The sequence below is a fragment of the Atractosteus spatula genome, chromosome 3, assembly GCF_055471065.1.
Source record: "Atractosteus spatula isolate fAtrSpa1 chromosome 3, fAtrSpa1.hap1, whole genome shotgun sequence".
Classification (NCBI taxonomy): domain Eukaryota; kingdom Metazoa; phylum Chordata; class Actinopteri; order Semionotiformes; family Lepisosteidae; genus Atractosteus; species Atractosteus spatula.
The window spans coordinates 49,420,238-49,438,163 of NC_142708.1; the positions used below are offsets into that span (position 1 = coordinate 49,420,238).

General features: G+C 38.4%; 1 protein-coding gene across 2 annotated transcripts in view; it reads left to right on the top strand.

Moving 5' to 3' along the window:
* Positions 1–17,926, top strand: part of wrn (WRN RecQ like helicase) — a 54,723-nt gene that overhangs the window by 23,491 nt on the left and 13,306 nt on the right. For both annotated transcript variants that reach the window (XM_088910026.1, XM_088910028.1), the window contains exons 23-34: positions 92–184; positions 454–595; positions 1,521–1,691; positions 5,063–5,160; positions 5,785–5,851; positions 5,995–6,068; positions 6,392–6,482; positions 7,769–7,881; positions 9,123–9,237; positions 9,544–9,672; positions 10,223–10,385; positions 16,289–16,452. In XM_088910026.1, coding sequence (XP_088766152.1) covers positions 92–184; positions 454–595; positions 1,521–1,691; positions 5,063–5,160; positions 5,785–5,851; positions 5,995–6,068; positions 6,392–6,482; positions 7,769–7,881; positions 9,123–9,237; positions 9,544–9,672; positions 10,223–10,385; positions 16,289–16,452 — 1,420 coding nt within the window. The remainder of the gene's footprint in view (positions 1–91; positions 185–453; positions 596–1,520; positions 1,692–5,062; positions 5,161–5,784; positions 5,852–5,994; positions 6,069–6,391; positions 6,483–7,768; positions 7,882–9,122; positions 9,238–9,543; positions 9,673–10,222; positions 10,386–16,288; positions 16,453–17,926) is intronic.

Genomic DNA, 17,926 nt, shown 5'->3' on the forward strand with positions numbered 1-17,926 from the left:
CCCTGCAAAAAGTTTGAATTGTTGAGTTTTAAAAAGTGTTACTGTGTGTACTATTCTCATCTGCGTTCATACTCGAAAATCTTTCATGTAGACTAATCCTGTCCCACTTCGAGGATAGACAGCTACGAAAGGTCACCTCTGGCATCATGGGGACAAGCAAATGTTGTGACAACTGCAGATCAGGGTGAGTACTAAGCTGGTGCCCTGTTGCATCCTTTGTAATCCAGAGCTAATTCATTGAAGAGTCATTTGTCTTTGAACATCAAAGATACCTTAAATCTAAGCACTTCCTCTTTAATCATATTGTCTCAATCTGATATTGGTGTACAGTTGTATGTATTGTATTGTATTTCAAAATGTTGTATTTTAGTTCCAGTCTAGTGCCACCCAGCTCGGCTTTGAGTTTTCGATTGAAGGAGGAAATTAGGATCACTCTGCAGGGGTGTCTTTCAGGTCAGTTAATAGCTCTGATGTAGAAGACAGGGAGCCCAGCCTACAGGACTTTGGGAAGGAAGCCCATCAGCTGATGGGTGCCGTCAGTGCTCTGGGAGGAAAGTTTGGCACCTCTGTTCCCATCCTTTTCCTCCGTGGATCTGTGAGTACTTCCTGCAGCATTTCCCGTGTAGAATCACAGAGCAAGACACTTAGACATTGCCTCTCCATAATGCTGCTTTCATCCATATTTCAAAGCTTTGATTCCTTTAACTTATCCCCGGAAGCAGACAGTGCTTTCAATCTACTTGCTTGCACCTGCGACGTACTGTGTCGACACAAAGCTGTTTTTTAAGGGATAGAGATAAATAAATAGTAGATAGCCTTGATTTTGAGTAGTGTGCAACAAACCCATTATACTTGAAAATGTGTAGTAGCCTCCTTAAACTTGAATGATAATTTATTTTCAATTTCTTATGATCTTGTATTGTTTCCTCATCAGTGCTCCTTCCCCTGCTGAGTACTGATTTGCTTCATATATCTCTTACAGTATATCTCTGTACAAGAATCTAATAGAATGTATAAATTAATGTATAAACTTCATGTTTATTTATTTTTTTATTCCCACTATTGCCCAGCAAGCAGTTTTGCTAAAAGCATTAATTTTTAATTAGTAATTAAGTGTATTTACAGTATATAATGGATGATGTGTGGCATTCATTATGCATCTGCAGCCCCAGTACACAGCAGATCAGGCAGAGAAGTGAGAATTTGGAATTAAAGGGAATCTTTTATGCCGGCTTGATTATGCCAAGCACAGACTGGAATTTAGGCAGGACACCAGGATTAACACTCCTCCTCTTATAAACGCTGTTGGGGGATCTTTAATAACCAAGCGTTCAGGATTTCAATTTAATGTTGTACCTAAGTATGGTATCTCTGGTGCCACAGTGAGTCCTGTTCACCATACTGAAACATTGGCTTGGCAGCTGTGTCCCAGAGAAAAGAGCATCTGCCAATAGCATAATGGTTGCATTACCAACTCATCACATGTGTTTAAAATGCATCTTGTGGCTGTTATGCATCAGCATTCCCAGCGGTTACCAGACCGATTCCGCAAGCATTGCCTGTTTGGCTCTGGGAAAAACATTCCGGATACCTGGTGGAAAGCCCTGGCCAGACAGCTCATCTCCGAGCAGTACATGAAGGAAGACTCTGGTCAGAACAGGTTCGCCACCATCTGTAGTCTCACTCCGAAGGTATGCTTCGCTAATTACAAACTCCTCTTCTTTCCTAGCTGGGGAGAAGAAATAGACTCAACTGTAGTTCTTTCCCATTCTCAAGCTCCACCATTGTGACATTAAATTCACTTGCTGTCTAGATAATGTAAGCCATTGGTGCTTTTTCCCCATAACATTTGCGTAGTACAAAACCTTTTACAACCACATAAAGATGTGTTCAAGTTCTGGAAATGCAGAAGAAAAAAGTACATTCAGATTATGCAGTTGTAAATCATATACATTTAGTCAAGAAGCTGCATTTTTTGAGTTAAAAGAAATCATGAAAAAAACAACAATTTTCATGAAAATGTACTGTAGCACCCTGTTAGCTCTGCAATTAAAACAGACCTGCAGGCCATTTAAACAGTAAAAAGGCAATTTTTACATGATTACCAGATTTAAGCATGCCATGATTGTCAGTTAATTTGTTTTCATTTGACCTTTTATTACATTTTGTTCTGCATTTTAAGTAACTTGGCACCTAATCACTACAAGCAATGTATCACCATTATTCAACATATTTTTTTCTTTTGGATTTGCCACTTGCTAATGCTACTGTTGATCCAAATGTCCTTCTGTGTTTTTTTTTCTTATTTCTGCTGCTGTTTGAGAGTTTACCTTGATTTAAACTGATGGGTAGAAAGAAGGTAAATGGCAGTGCTATACCCTTATGTAGCAATATATAATAATTATAAAAAACTGCCAAGTCCTATATTTTCTCTGTGGAAGTAAAAGCAGTAAGATCAAAGCAACTCCTGACAGAATGAAGACAGAGGGCTGCCTGGAGGAGTGACTTGTCTCCTGGACATCACTGCAGGCCTCCAAGCATTGAAAAGTCACAGGGCCACCGTATGCTGGACAGCTGAGAGAGCCTTCTGTTCCCAAACTTACTCCAGTGTCCATTCCCTGTCCTAACCCAGAGTCCGTTCCCAGTCCTAACCCCATTCATCCAATTGCACACCACAGAGAGACCAGTTCACACTTGGCTATGACCCTGACATGACCCTAGTACAAATTTGTGACATCTGGGCTGTCAAGCTAGGGTAGTCCCAGCCAATTTCTACTTTTTTTTTTGGTTATTTGCAAAATCTCCATCATTGTGTTTCCAGTTAGGGGAGGGCCACTCTTACTGGCTTTTGGCTTGCATTGGTTGACCTGTTATATCTTTTAAGCTTTTGAGGAGGCCTTTTCAGGTTTGGGTTTGGGGGATTGGCCTCAGTTAGAAATTGTGGTGAAGGTGGGTAAGGAGACATGTCAGAGGGAGGTGTTCGCCCCTTTTGGGGTCCCTCCTGTACAGAGCTGAACCTGCACCTGGAGCAAGTGCTATTACTGGCAAAGCGACTCACAAGTCCTTGCTTTCTGGTCCTTTAATACAAAAGGGAAATGATTAAATCCGAAATGAACATTTTGAAATGAACTAATTTGCAAGAGATTTATCCCGTGGTGGCCGTTCTTACAAAGTTAAAACGTCCTATTGAAAGACAAAGAAAAAAACAACCCCAGCACACTTGCGGAATGCAATTTGTTGCCAAAAAAAGCTGTTAGCTGTTAGTGGTTAGGTTTTTGCAGGTGTAAAATAAAAAAGTAAGCTTTCAGGTAATCTTATATGTGAGCTCGAGGGTGTAAATTAAAGACTTCAGTTAAGGACATCCTTCACCAGGCAGTACAGCAGTGAGATGTGAGATATTAGTGTTGACAGCAAGAGTCACATCAATCCATCCATCAGTGCAGCAGGATTCACAGTTAGAGTTTTTATTATCATTTTCTATTCCTGTTTTTAAAAAATGATGAAAAAAGGAAGCATAAATTCAATCTCTATTATGCACATCTAGATGAAAATAGAAGTAGCAGCCTTCTATTTTCTATTTCTTTATTAAAATGTGTCTCAAAAATTTAAATTGTTATCTATAGAGAATCAAGTATCAATTTCCTTTGGAAACATACTGACAAACAATAGAAATGCAACAGTTTTGAGGTTCAGAAATAGAAATGGTAACAGAAATGGATTCACTGTTCTTTTCATGTTTCCCCTTTAAAATATTTGATATTGACACTTTAAATGGACAAAAAATGTTACTATGTTTTAAGGGTCAGATCAAATGTTTTTTTCCAAACTGACAACAACAAACTGAATTATGACAACCTGTGTTAATTATATAGTTAGCAAAAACCATGATGGATATGACCACGTTCTCCTGAGTAGTGATGATCACCTGGTTGTTATTGGCATATTTGAATGCAGCTAGTTTGGGAAAGACGTTACTGAGATGATGAGATGTTCGGCTTCAACAAACAGCAGTCTGGTCCAGAGAAAGTGCTTTTTTTACATGTTTTTTCATTTGAAGTAATACCATGATGATGTATGACATATATTAAAGTTAATACCAGCTTCTACACATTACTTGATTACATACTGTAGGTCAAGTGCCTAATAATATATGGGTGACAAGTAACTTTAATAATTAATGATTTTAAGAAATAAATATTTTGTGCAGCTTTACAATATCATTTAACTCTATAAATAGGTGGAATTGTTGATTGACTATTATAAATTAATTATAATAAAATAAATAAAAAATATTTGCATGAAAATGATCTGCTTAGTCAGAGGTCATTCAGAAGTAACATTGACAGCTGATAAATGAAATTGCTGTCTTCTGTGGGACAGAGGGCGTACAGTATGAGGTGGCGACAGGAAAAACTATTGGATTGCTTTGTTTGCCAAAGAATGACATTTTGCCCTTGACAGATGTGAGAATTATACTGACAGTCAGATATTTTCAAGTCAACCAGGTGGGCTGGTGAAGGTATAACATATTTAAAGAGGTTAATTCCCGCAAGAGCACCTTGTAGTGTACCACTGAGCAGCAAGCATTCAACCTGTACCAAAGTCCTTGAGCCAACAGTTTTTCAGTTTCTGCAAACCATTCTGTGAGTGTCTGTTTAGCCATGGGGCACAAAGCAAGACCACACAGTGCTGGAATTCCAATTGTACAACTTCTCTTGACCATTAGTCTGTGGGGCCATCTCACCAATGCCTTTGACGGCTGCCAGCTGCACAGGAAGAGTGATGTAACCTTCCACAGCAGTCTGTCCAGTGGGTGATCAGGTCTGTGCATCAGCATTCCCAGGGTTGTGTTCATGCTTAGGGAGGCCATATACTGTACAAGTCAAACTTTGTAATGTTTGTATTTTAACAGAGTTTCAACTTCTTATTTAAAGTATATCAGTTCTTTGATCCAAGATGATTTCGATCTGTTTAAAGTATTTGGCTAAATCCTTCAGACCTGAATGTGGCATTTCTTTTACCTGCAAATATATATACTGTATGGTGTTGTTGTTACCTGCAGGGCAAGACATGGCTCAGCAAGGCCAATAGTGGGACGCAACAAACTCTTCTGCTTCCGCCAAACAGCGATCTGTACGCCAGGATCGTTAATGTGCCAAAGTAAATGATTTCCTTCTTCACTCACATATACTGCCCATGCTTAAAGGGTGGCCAAGCAGAACTTCTCTTTGTGCATTTTCAGTAGGTTGAACAAATTCTCAAAATATTTAATAAGCTAGAGTGAGAAGTTTTAATTAGAACTGTTTAATTAAAAACCACCTTTAAATCGTACACTTAAAATGTTGAAGAAAAAATCCACAAGGGAAATCTTTTCACAGTCAGGCAGCTGGTTTCCAGACAAATGTAAAACTGGCTCTGTCATAGATGTTTTATGCTTCCCAGACAGAGCAATCTGCCATCTCTTGTTGAATTTTATGCACTGTGTATTCGCTCTCAACACTTACTATGCCTGTGTATCTCTCCTGTTCTCCCTTTTTAGAAAAGTGAAATTCTCTAACCAACATTAATAATGTGAGAGCATTATTTTTTAATCCTTTGTTACTGTTACAGAAGGTGTATCCGACTCTTTTATAGCAAACAGTAGAAGAACATTTTCCAATAGCTATGCAGATTTCCTGAGGATCCAGAACTAAATACAGTTGCACTGTTAAAATATTGGTTTTTAAATGTATTGTTGTGACTTGTACTGCTATGATGATGGAATGGTGTCCTTTATGGTCACAGGTCACATCAGATGTCTTCACCTACCACCTCTGTGTCATCAGCCGGGCAGCCAACAGTGGCACTACAGGTGAACATGGCCACAGTCACCACTCATCTCTGTCCTGAGTTATGACATCAAAAACTTCAGAACTGTTGTATAAGAGACAAGATTTTAGCTGAAAGCAGAAGATCTTCTGGAAGCTTATGTGAAACGTTTCTTTTCCCTCACAGAAATCGCCAGCTTCCAGATTTTCTCCGGCTGACAGCAGAAAATGTCCCAGCACTATAAGCTCTGCAACTACAAGGTATTAAACAACACTGTAGTCAATTATATGGTAAATACCAGACAAAAATATGGTAATAGTAAAAAATTATGTACATTTTGCAAATGAAAAAACAACTATGTAGTGTAGACCTATCTGTTATATCCAGTGAGTCAGTGAGCAACATTATAACATTTATTTTTTAACAGTAACATTAATCGGAAGTGTAAGATGTAGATACTTATTAAATGAGGTTACTAAAAAAATACAGTTCTTTTGAATTGAATATTCTTGTACAGTATGTGTGCTTCTCTCTTTAATATGTTAGAGGTCCAGCTGTATCTTGTGTGCTTTTTTTGCTTAAGGCCACAGACTTCCTTGTCACTCCAGCATCCTAGTAATGTCTCTTTGCCATCCCACGCACCTCCTGTTTCCCCCCGAGATCTGGAACTTCAGGTAAGGAGGAGGAGACTAACAGCATGTTTAAGTGGTGCTAGAAGGTCATTCAAGATGCAGCATGTATGTTTTTCAGATGTCTATAGTGATATTGTATTCAGCCGAGTTGGAGAACAAATGTAGCTAACAGTGTTGCTGTAGATATTGCTCCATCAGTTTAGTTTTGTTGCATTTATATTAAAATCTCACATTAGTTAAGAGTGTTGGGATTAATTAAAGGGTGCTTAGCACTGGGCATTAGCAAAAGAGCGGTGTATGGAAATGGAGGTGATCAGAAGCAGGGCTGTGTCTTTAATAAATACAGAAAAGGACACAGGGAAACACCGAGTTCCAAACAGTCTGTAATGCTAGAAGAGCCCACTGTTGTATTTCAGAGGTCCCTTTTAAGTCATAGTAATCCATATGGGCTGCGTTATTGTTATCTGTACAGAGCAATAGGGTTTGAATCATCTTAGCTTGAAAAGCAATGCCACCTTATTTTGAGCTGATCCAATTTTGTAACGCCTGTCTGGTTGTGCTCCTAATCAAGGATCCTGATTCCCATGTGAGAAATAGGAGCATTCTTAAGGCTAAGAATGCCGCAGGGGAGTGGGAAAGGAAGGCAGCCAGATTAAAAAGGGAGTGCAAAGTTCATTCCTCCACTATCTGAAAGCTGCTTATGCTGGTGAGGGTAGCAGAGAGTGCAAAGCAGTCATGAAAATTAAATCCTTTTTTTTTTTGGCGAACACCTACTTTAATTATGATGTTAGAGCATGTACAGTACTTGATAAGTCCTGGTGAAGTGTTATCATTCTCTGAATGACAGTACTCTATGACCCACTTAGTGGATACCATAACAGGTTAGCTGCTTTTGTAAGTCTGAGGTTCTGCTTAAGGCAGTTGGTCTAGGGCCCAGCAGCTTGAAAACACAGTTTTTAATTTTCTGATTTTCCCTGTAAAATTATGCTAGTTAAAATAACTAACATTTCTTATCACAGAGAGTTCATACATTTTTCATCTTCTGTTTCACTCTAGAGTGATGTTGAATCGAATACAGAGAACTCAATTTAAGTGTCTCCTACTTTGCCTCTGCTGATCTCATGAAAGTAAAATTAATTTAGATCTAACTGAAATGCTGCCTTATTTAAATTTTAACGCCCTTGAGAGTTTCTGTAGAGTCAAAAACTTCACCACAGTAAGTAAATACACATTATAAACTGCACGTATTATAAATAAATCAAAGAACCAAACCTTGAGTCTGAAGGGCCATGTTACTAAACGACGGGAACTATCTTGCTGTTTGGAAGGGAGTGCTGTATAGCAAGCTGGTGGCGGGGCGACAGAAGCTGGCCACTGAGAAGGATATTCCTCCAGCTGTAATGGCCACTAACAAGATACTCCTCGACATGGCAAAGATACGGTACGTTATAAATGTATCTGAAGCACGTGAAGAAGCAGTTGTGCAGGAAAACATTATTAAAAAGAAAATGAGAAAATGCTTGAAGTCCAAACTTTTTTGAGGCTGTGGTTTGCCACTCTTAGGGAACAGAGGTAACAAAGCTCTGTGAAGGAATTTACCCCATTTCCTATTTGCATGAAGTTTGTTTCTGAGTGATGAGAAACTGACAGATTGAGGAGACTGGGGAATAAACTGACTGATAGGCATTCTGTGGCACTGGCTTCCCCCTTTCAATCACAAGTGCTTACCTGAACACATGCTCTCTTGCTCAGTAATCAACAGATTTCCCATGAATTCCAGAAATGAGCTATACATTTTACATTATTACCGTTTCCTACTACATATGACATTGTTTGGATGCAGGTGAAGAGGCAAGCAAAATAATCAGTGAATACAACACTGGATCCACCACTCGGGACAGGGAATATTTGCTCATAGAAGGAGTTGGTTCAATTCCCCGATGGGGAGATAGTTGACTCACACCCAAAGAAGGCTCCACAGCCGAAATGTTGTGTTCCTTTTCTTCTCTTTTCAGCATGGAATAAACCTTTACTTGTTTCTTTGCAGCCTACGCATGCTGACACAGCTATCTACTTGAACTACTTCATCCACTATGCCTTCCTTTAAATCTTCTTCTAGATCTCTTTGTCATTCCTCTTCCTCCTCCTGGGCTACTTTCCCCTTCTCCTCAGTAAACAAGAATTCCGTCTCTTCACAGCGACACTCGAAGAAGGCTCTACAGCTGAAACGTTGTGTTTTTTTTCTAATCTTTTCACCGTGGAATAATCATTTACTTGTTCCTTTGCTCATAGAAACCATTTAATTGTTTGCTGCTTCCTCTTTGTTTTTCTGTCTGGTCCTGGAGTGTGACGTACTATTTGACCTATCATTATTGTTACTCCTCTAGTGCCACAATAATGTAGAAAATCTATTACTGTGATTATGCATATAAGGTATACAGTTGTATGTAGTAAATAGTCGCTGCCTGTTTGTTAATGATGGAAAAACACAAACCTACTGTACATGCTTTGTTTTCCAAATAATGTCTTTGCATATTTTACTGTCATCCAAGGGGTGAACTATACAATATCGGGTTTTCTGGAAAATCTTTTTTTTTATGGAGTGAACTCGGCTGCCTATCCATTTTGTAAAAATGCTATTTTACTGTATTTTAAGCAAGGCTGTCTTGACTTTTCCCTCAGGCCTACTACAGTTGAAAATCTGAAGATGGTCGATGGGGTGTCAGAAGCAAAGTCCAGCATGCTGGCTCCGCTTCTGGAAATCGTCAGCAAGTTCTGCTGTTCAAATGGCCTCCAGGTACTGAAAATAGAGGCTTGAAAGAATATGATGTGCGTCCTATATTTGTGTCGCAGACCAATTACCTAAATCTTTTTAAAGAATGGGGTTATTCAGCTTTTTGGAATTGTGCAGAAGTGGGTTCATTTGTTGATCAGATTGTTTTTCATGTCCTTTGAAGGCTTTCCTGCCAGTTAAAACCCCCAGGCTACTTTGTGTTACTTTATATGCTGCATTTGATAAAAAAGGCCAATGAAATTAAGAGTTTCTGCATGGAAATCTATAACCTGTGTGATCAGACTCAATCCTTGTTTCTTTCCTTCCTAGGTAAACATGTTATCCAGCACTCCTTCTTGTCCGGAAAGAGTGAATTCAGGAGTGCGGCCTGCGTGTGCTGCGCTGTCTGACAGTGTTGATATCACATACAGACTTTTCCAGGAGGAGAAAATGAGCTTGGTAAGCCGTTTGTATCACAGCAGTGCAGGTTGAGTGAAGTTCATCTAGGTTTGAGAAACGTTTTAAAAAAACAAGTGTGTAATTGGGTTTCGAAGTGGCAGTAAGAGTGTACCACAGGCTAAAAGCCAGGTTCCTTCCCTTTAGGAATACCACACCTACTCGCTTTGATGAATGGGACTACGGTGCAGGCAGGGGAAGCCTGGATCAGTTAGAACTGGAGCCTGGGAGCACCACATGATTAGACTCATCACGTTAAAAAGGCATTTTCACTAAATGATCACATTAGACGCCTTTCCTAGTGATCAGTGCTAATAGCTTATGCTCTTACTAACAATAATGACTACAGCCCTCAGTGCACACATTTACGCTTGATTTGTTTTTATGTCTATGGATGGGTGTAATGTTTAAGAATGACCACGGCATTGGTCCTTTGCCCATAAAAGAAAGGTGCCTTCCCGCAGGTGAATTATTGCAGCACTGTGTTTTTTTCACCTTTATTCCCGTGTGCCTGAGCACTCTGTGCTGATGCAGTGGTGTGTTGCGTTTGCAGACAAAAGTGTCTAACAGCAGGGGTCTACCGCTGGCTGTGGTGGGCTCCCACCTCCTGCAGGCAGTGAAGGCAGGATGCCCCCTGGACATGGACAGAGCTGGGCTCACTGCTCACACCAGGAGGGTTATCACCAATATCATCACAGATCCCCCCATCAACTCAGGTACCCTGACACCAGTGAGGTCTTAGTATCTAAAAAGAATACAGAATACAGTGTATATATATATGTAATGCAGTGCATTGGATATTTCCTTAAACCTAACATACTGAAGTTTACAATTTTGCTAAAATAATAGCAGTACATTCAAATGACTCAGAACAATAATAGAAATAAAGTTTTATTTCCAGTGAGAGAATGAAGCAGATTTTGCTGAATGTTGATCATTTTCACTTGCTGCACGGGAATCAGCCCACAGCAGTAGCCAGGTACTTTCTGAGGCTTAAGGGGCGTGAAAGTGTGAAACAAGCCACCCAGACATGTTGTTGATGCCAATACCGTGGCTTCTTTCAAGAAACGGCTGGAATAAATTAGCTACTAATCGGTCCCAATCTCCTTTTCTCATTTGTAACCATTCTTACAGATGCAGCCATTCAAAACAAGCGGGCGATACCGCATTATTTTGCGGTGCGCTTCACGCAGTCTACCGTGAGTTACCGTAAATTCTCGTATAGTACCTCATAATACCACGTTGTACCGCAAGTAAAATAATAGTATCCGGAATTTCCGCAAGGTGGCGCTAATAAAGCTCAACCTCTCATGTTTGCTCTGTCGCCATCAAAGTCTCTAACGAAGATATTACTAATAGTATTAATAATGAATTTTACCACCGAAGGGAAATCTTAGTAGCTGAGCATAAAAAGAATAGGAGCATACTGTACCGCGTGTGAAGGCCATAAACGATATTAATTTCGGAACATAAACATACAGTATATGGCTGGTCTCGGTACTTTAAAGAAAACATACACACCAGTATTCCATTTCTCCCTAAACATTTTAAGCATCGAAGTCTTTAACTAACGTGATACCGGAGTCAACAAGCATACTTTTAGAATTTGATTAAAAGGGAATATAATATGGAATCGCGTATCTAAAGAAATTAATAACAATAGAATTATATTCATGTACCGCAACACAAGAATAGTACATGCTGTACGATGTCTGTTGATAATGTTTGTAGGGCTTTTTCAACACTCCTCATGTGACCTTGCCGGTGGCGCTGTGGGTTAGGTTCCTGACTCCCACATCACATGTTGGGTGTTCGAATCCAGCTGGAGCCATGACTTTTTTTTTTAACAAACATTTCTTTGAAAAAATAAAACGTTTCCCTGGGTCAGAGATTAAATAAAACTTCACTCGCACCAAACAAATTTATATTTCTAAATATCACAACATGATCGAATTTAAGTCATTTTAATAACAATGAATAGTCACCTATGTGTTACAATATAAACATTTATATTGATTTAAATCGCGTTTAAATCGCCTTTATTTAAAACCCATAAATAAAGCTGATACTGTTTAGACTTTTAATTATTTAAAACTGTATTACAGCAGCACAATGCACAATGCAATGTAAATCGCTATCTTTGTCTTCTGCGTAATAATGTTCACCTCTCTGTCCAGCAAATTAACAGTAGTAATAATAATGAACTTTATTGTATATGGCGCCTTTAAAGGTGGCTCCTCAAAGCGCTTTACAGGATAAAAACAATAACAACAATACTGTTAGGCTGGGCAAACTATTTTTTTTAAATAATACAAAATGAGATATAATGATGTGTTCCGGCTTAGACATAACACGGGGGCGGCATAGCGGTCGGCTCTGGCTTTCCCATCTATACCGATGCACTGCAAGTACAACCCCCCCTCTCTGCGGGAGTGCTGGCTGTGACGAATTAAACCGGTTTCACAGGTATTTTCAAAGTAGAAGGGGGCGAGATTTCCAGCGAAAGACACCTCCCCCCCTCCAAAACCCAGTAAGTACAGTACTTACTAGTTAAGAAAGCTGGGCTCCTCAATGAAATCGCTTTAACATGGTAATGCGTTGGTGTAACAGTCCGGGCGTGGCAAGCTTCAAATGTCTCCTGACTACGGCGAAAGGAACCCTTCTTTCATTGGAAGACAATGAACATATTCTACCCATACATGAGAATATAATGCTGGCGTGTGGGCGCGGTGGGGTGCTGTACCAGCTGTCAAAAAAAAGATGTTTTTTTTAAAAGTCAATTGAGTGTCCATAATATTGCAGTAAGTGAAAAGACCACGGGCATTCTTCCTCCCCCTACATTCTCAGAGTAGAATAGAATTTATTATTAGCACAATTTATTACAGTGCTAAATTTAATATTATTGATTACTAATAATTTATGCTAAAACCTAGCTTTCTTAACTAGTAAGTACTGTACTTACTGGGTTTTGGAGGGGGGGGTGAGGTGTCTTTCGCTGGAAATCTCGCCCCCTTCTACTTTGAAAATACCTGTGAAACCGGTTTAATTCCATATTAAATTCCATATTAATTCCATATTTAATTCCTTCACTTCTGCATAAGCTTTCTGGAGGAACAGTGGATGGGATGCGGCTCTTTCTGGGAATACTGCAAATTCACAGGTGCCTGACTTGATGGAATTCACATTATCATATTCACATATCACCTCCCCCCTGTGTATTGTCTGTTTAGGGCAAGCGAGAGAGAGTGAGCTGTCCTTTGACAAAACAAGGCTTGCCAGATAATGTGAATCAAAACCTGTTTTTCTAGCTTTTAAAGTCGTGTGATGTGTAAGCAGGAACACATCATTATATCTTACATATAAAAAAAAATAATATAGCTCCCAAACAAACGCAAACGTGTTTTTAATAAAATGCTTTTATTCACTCATAATCTGACAATTTCAGGAAGACTAAGGAAGGACTAAGGAAATTGTCATCTGTTGTTGAAGCTCTGTGAGCTCGGTGACTTTGAGACCACTTGTTATCCCAAGTTGTTTGAATCGCCACAAATCAAATAGAGAAAAAAGAGCTGACTGACAAGATTTAAGATGTGGCTGTCAATGTTGGATTAAAAAAAACACGTTGCCCGACGTTAGTTGCATTGCTTGAAAAGTAATTTTATTTCGAGAGACTGGATAAGTAATTCAAGTGTTTTTTTAACTTCCTGAAAAACAAGTAATAATTTAACAATATGTGCAAAAGTTTTATGATATGTCGCTGTTGTGAATGTCTGTGGAGTGTATGTTATTTGCCTGTCCTGGCTGTGCTCTCTCGCTCGCCCTCCCCCCCCCTCTCTCAATTCAATTCAATTCAAGGTGATTTATTAGCATGACAGATGGGTACAATCAGTGTTGGGTATTTACTTTGTAATCTGTGGTCCTTTTAACTGTTTTTACATCTACTGTATTGCTTTGAGATGCCACTTTTAAAGGTGATATATAAAATCAAGGCTTTAACTTGCTTTAACTCCGCAAGTCTGAGTTCTTTTGTCCGTCCTATCCGAACCCGAAAGTATTACAATATGTATCTTTATAGCAGGTGGTGTACAGCTTTTTAGTATAGATTACACTTTTCTAAAATGTATTTAAAAAATAAAAACGATTACAATCTAATCTTTCCACATTTGATCCCAAGATCCCAAGAAAAATAAATCTAAACGGGGAGAAAGCTATGCTGAAAGTTTATTAAGATACTTAGAAGACAAAGATATCAATTTATGTTGCATTTGTCTGCTTGTGAATCAAAAAACACATATGTTTAAACACGCGTTTGCGATTTAAATCAAAACGCGATTTAAATCAATATAAATGTTTATATTGTAATGCATAGGTGACTATTCATTGCTATTAAAATGATTTAAATTCGATCATGTTGTGATATTTAGAAATATAAATTTGTTTGGTGCGAGTGAAGTTTTATGCAGTGCAGTGCATCGGTATAGATGGGAAAGCCAGAGCCGACCGCTACGCCGCCCCCGTGTTATGTCTAAGCCGGAACACATCATTATATCTCATTTTGTATTTCTTTAAAAAAAAAATCGTTTACCCAGCCTAACAGTATTGTTGTTATTGTTTTTATCCTGTAAAGCGCTTTGAGGAGCCACCTTTAAAGGTGCCATATACAATAAAGTTCATTATTATTACTATTGTTAATTTGCTGGACAGAGAGGTGAACATTATTACGCAGAAGACAAAGATAGCGATTTACGTTGCATTGTGCATTGTGCTGCTGTAATACAGTTTTAAATAATTAAAAGTCTAAACAGTATCAGCTTTATTTATGGGTTTTAAATAAAGGCGATTTAAACGTGATTTAAATCAATATAAATGTTTATATTGTAACGCATAGGTGACTATTTATTGTTATTAAAATGACTTAAATTCGATCATGTTGTGATATTTAGAAATATAAATTTGTTTGGTGCGAGTGAAGTTTTATTTAATCTCTGACCCACGGAAACGTTTTATTTTTTCAAAGAAATGTTTGTTAAAAAAAAATCTGGGTCCAGCTGGATTCGAACACCCAACGTGTGATGTGGGAGTCAGGAACCTAACCCACAGCGCCACCGGCAAGGTCACATGAGCAGTGTTGAAAAAGCCCTACAAACATTATCAACAGACATCGTACATCGTGTGCTATTCTTGTGTTGCGGTACATGAATATAATTATATCGTTATTAATTTCTTTACATACGCGATTCCATATTATATTCCCTTTTAATCAAATTCTAAAAGTATGCTTGTTGACTCCGGTATCACGTTAGTTAAAGACTTCGATGCTTAAAATGTTTAGGGAGAAATGGAATACTGGTGTGTATGTTTTCTTTAAAGTACCGAGACCAGCCATATACTGTATGTTTATGTTCCGAAATTAATATCGTTTATGGCCTTCACACGCGTTACAGTATGCTCCTATTCTTTTTATGCTCAGCTACTAAGATTTCCCTTCAGTGGTAAAATTCCATATAAATATTCAATACTAAAACGGGCACAGTAAAGACATTTAAATCTTTCTACGACAGACCAACGCACCACGAGTGCCCCTGTCGGTCAACCAATCACGTACCGCGGTATTTTGCGTCATCGCGCGTCACGATGCGCGAGGCCGTAGCCAATTACCTCCGGTACGTGTCTGTGCCGCGCACTTTGAATGGCTGCATCTGTATGTTCTGCCTGTGTCTTCTCTTCACTTCAACCAGGAAGCACTTGAATTCATTTCAGGATATCAGGACAGGCCAGCTCAGATCCTTTCTTTATTTTATTTAATTCATTAGATTAAAAAGAATCTTTTATTTATTTTCGGTCTGAAGTTAAGGTTGTAATTACACTTCAAAGATTCTCTTGTGAACCCAAAGAAGTTGAAAGAAGAAAGGCATCAGCATTAGAAATGTTTGGGAACGCCGATGCGATTAGTGGACATTTTGTTGTTCATATCGTATTTCTGTGGTCCCTTCTATGCTTAAATTAATTGCCATGATAACAGTCATCTATTCTTCAATTCGGTGTTATATCTGAATAAAGTTAATGCTATTCACTCTTTCTCTTGAATTTAGCTAAATCAGATTTTGTGCCCAAAGTGCACACATGCATTTACAGTTTTTTAATATACTTACTTAGTTTTTCATAGAGTGTGTGATATGTGAAGAAATTTGCCTAAATGAGCAAAACTTAAAAGGCTGTTTACAGGTTGTAGGTTGTATGGTGTGTCATTGCTTTGGGTGCATCATGTTCTGGTTTTAAAGCCGAGCAGTTTCCTGCATTCATTCAAGCAATTGTGTGACAGCAGAATCATGTCTGCAAATGGCATTATTTTGTTTAAGTTTGGAATGATTAGAAAGATAATTGTAACATCACCATCTCAGAGCTGTTGTGTATGTACTTTCATAGCTCATAGGAATATGCTTCCTTTGGGTTTGTTTGTACATGCAACACATTACATGTAATTTGCAATGAATATGTAAAAAAACATAGCATTCCTATATGATGCTCTTTTCATCTATCAAAAGGCCAATTTAACCATATAAGCTTCTGTATAATTGTGAGTGGGTGCGCCCCACCCATAATATTTGTTTTGTTTCAGATGTCAGCAATTTTAAGGCCATCAGAAATTTGGTCCCCGAGGAAATTGACACTTTCCTTATTAGTCTGACGGTGGCCTTACTGCAGAAGGAAGGAGACTGTGGACAAGGACTGAAACCGAGTCCCACCCCCTGCAGCAAACAACTGGAGTGGATAGAGACAAAGGTTTGTGTTCCCACTGGTCCGTTGTTGTACAGGCAACCCATTTCATCCAACTAGAGAGTTTTACATTAATTTCAGTCTCAGCGCAGAGTGACCTCTCTTACTTGTGGATAATACCTTACACAGCAGTTGAACATCCATTCATAAACTGCCCTCTTCACTCCATTCTCTCCACTTTGTGGTACCCCTGGTCTTGGAGAGCCCTGATCCAGCATGTTTCAAAGGCAGCTAATAAATCCTGAATTTCTAAATTGGAACAATTTAACTGTGTTCAATTAAGCATCTGATTTTTTAACATGAGTAATTTAAAGAACATTGGAATAAACACCTCGCGACATAACAAACACCCTGTTCATAGTCTCTAAAAAAGTGCTTTTGGGTGAGAATGACTGGACTGGGGAAATCCAGGCCAGGGTTGAAGACCCTTGGTTAATATTATACAGCAAACCTTGTAGACTAACCCTAACCCTTACAGTATATTACAGCCCAAGAGCTGCACCAAAATGAACAGAAATGTCTGGTAGCCATGCTAGATAGGATGGATACACCCGGTTGTGATAGTTTAATGTAAAATGTCTTTTATTCACTTTAAATTTAGAAATCAGTTTCATTTATTTGCTTGGGCACTTTCAAACAATTTTTCAAACAATTTCAAAACCCTGATCCTATGAGGGATTGAAGTGAAACATAAATATTGAAGTATGTTTTTGAATCAGTGAAAGTATTAACCCCTGGAATGATTTATCCTTTGTGATAAAACATTTTAAAGAAAAAATTATCTATTTAATTTCTTCACATCCATTTATATGGTGAAAATAATAACGCCTAGACAATACATTAACAAAATATTCAAGATATTTAGAGTAAAAGATCTGAAAAATGTTCAATTGTACATCAGCGTGTTTGACTCACTGTCCCTTGTGAACCTCTTCACTCCCCTACTAACGCACCGACATCTTGTTTCCTGTGATACAGACTTTAGACAGAAGCAGAGGGAAAGAGTGAGGGAAGTAATACTAATTTAGCATTTTTTAACAAAAACATATAAGCAGGGCTAAATGGAGAATGGAATTTGAGGAATGTTAATAAAACTAGAAAATCGTATAAATATAAGGGATTAAAGGAGATAAAAGAACAGTTTAAGAGATGCATCAAATAAACTGCATACAACCCTTCAAGAAAATGACAAAAACTGCTTTTCCACATTAGGAAAAGTGCTTAAGATATACAAACAGCAGAGGGCAGCAGAGTTCCATTAAAGAAAGCACTTTTACCACAAATTACTCCTTGGCAACACAAATCTGCAAATGCTTCAGTATTTTGTCTTTAAATGCAAAGAGCTGCTAATTACATCCAACCTCAGCTTAATGTCCTGATCATGTCATTTTAGTTCTAATGTCTGGTAGTTGCATATTTAATTCATATTTTATTTTAAACAGTAGTACCTAACAACGCATTGATCACATATTACATAATA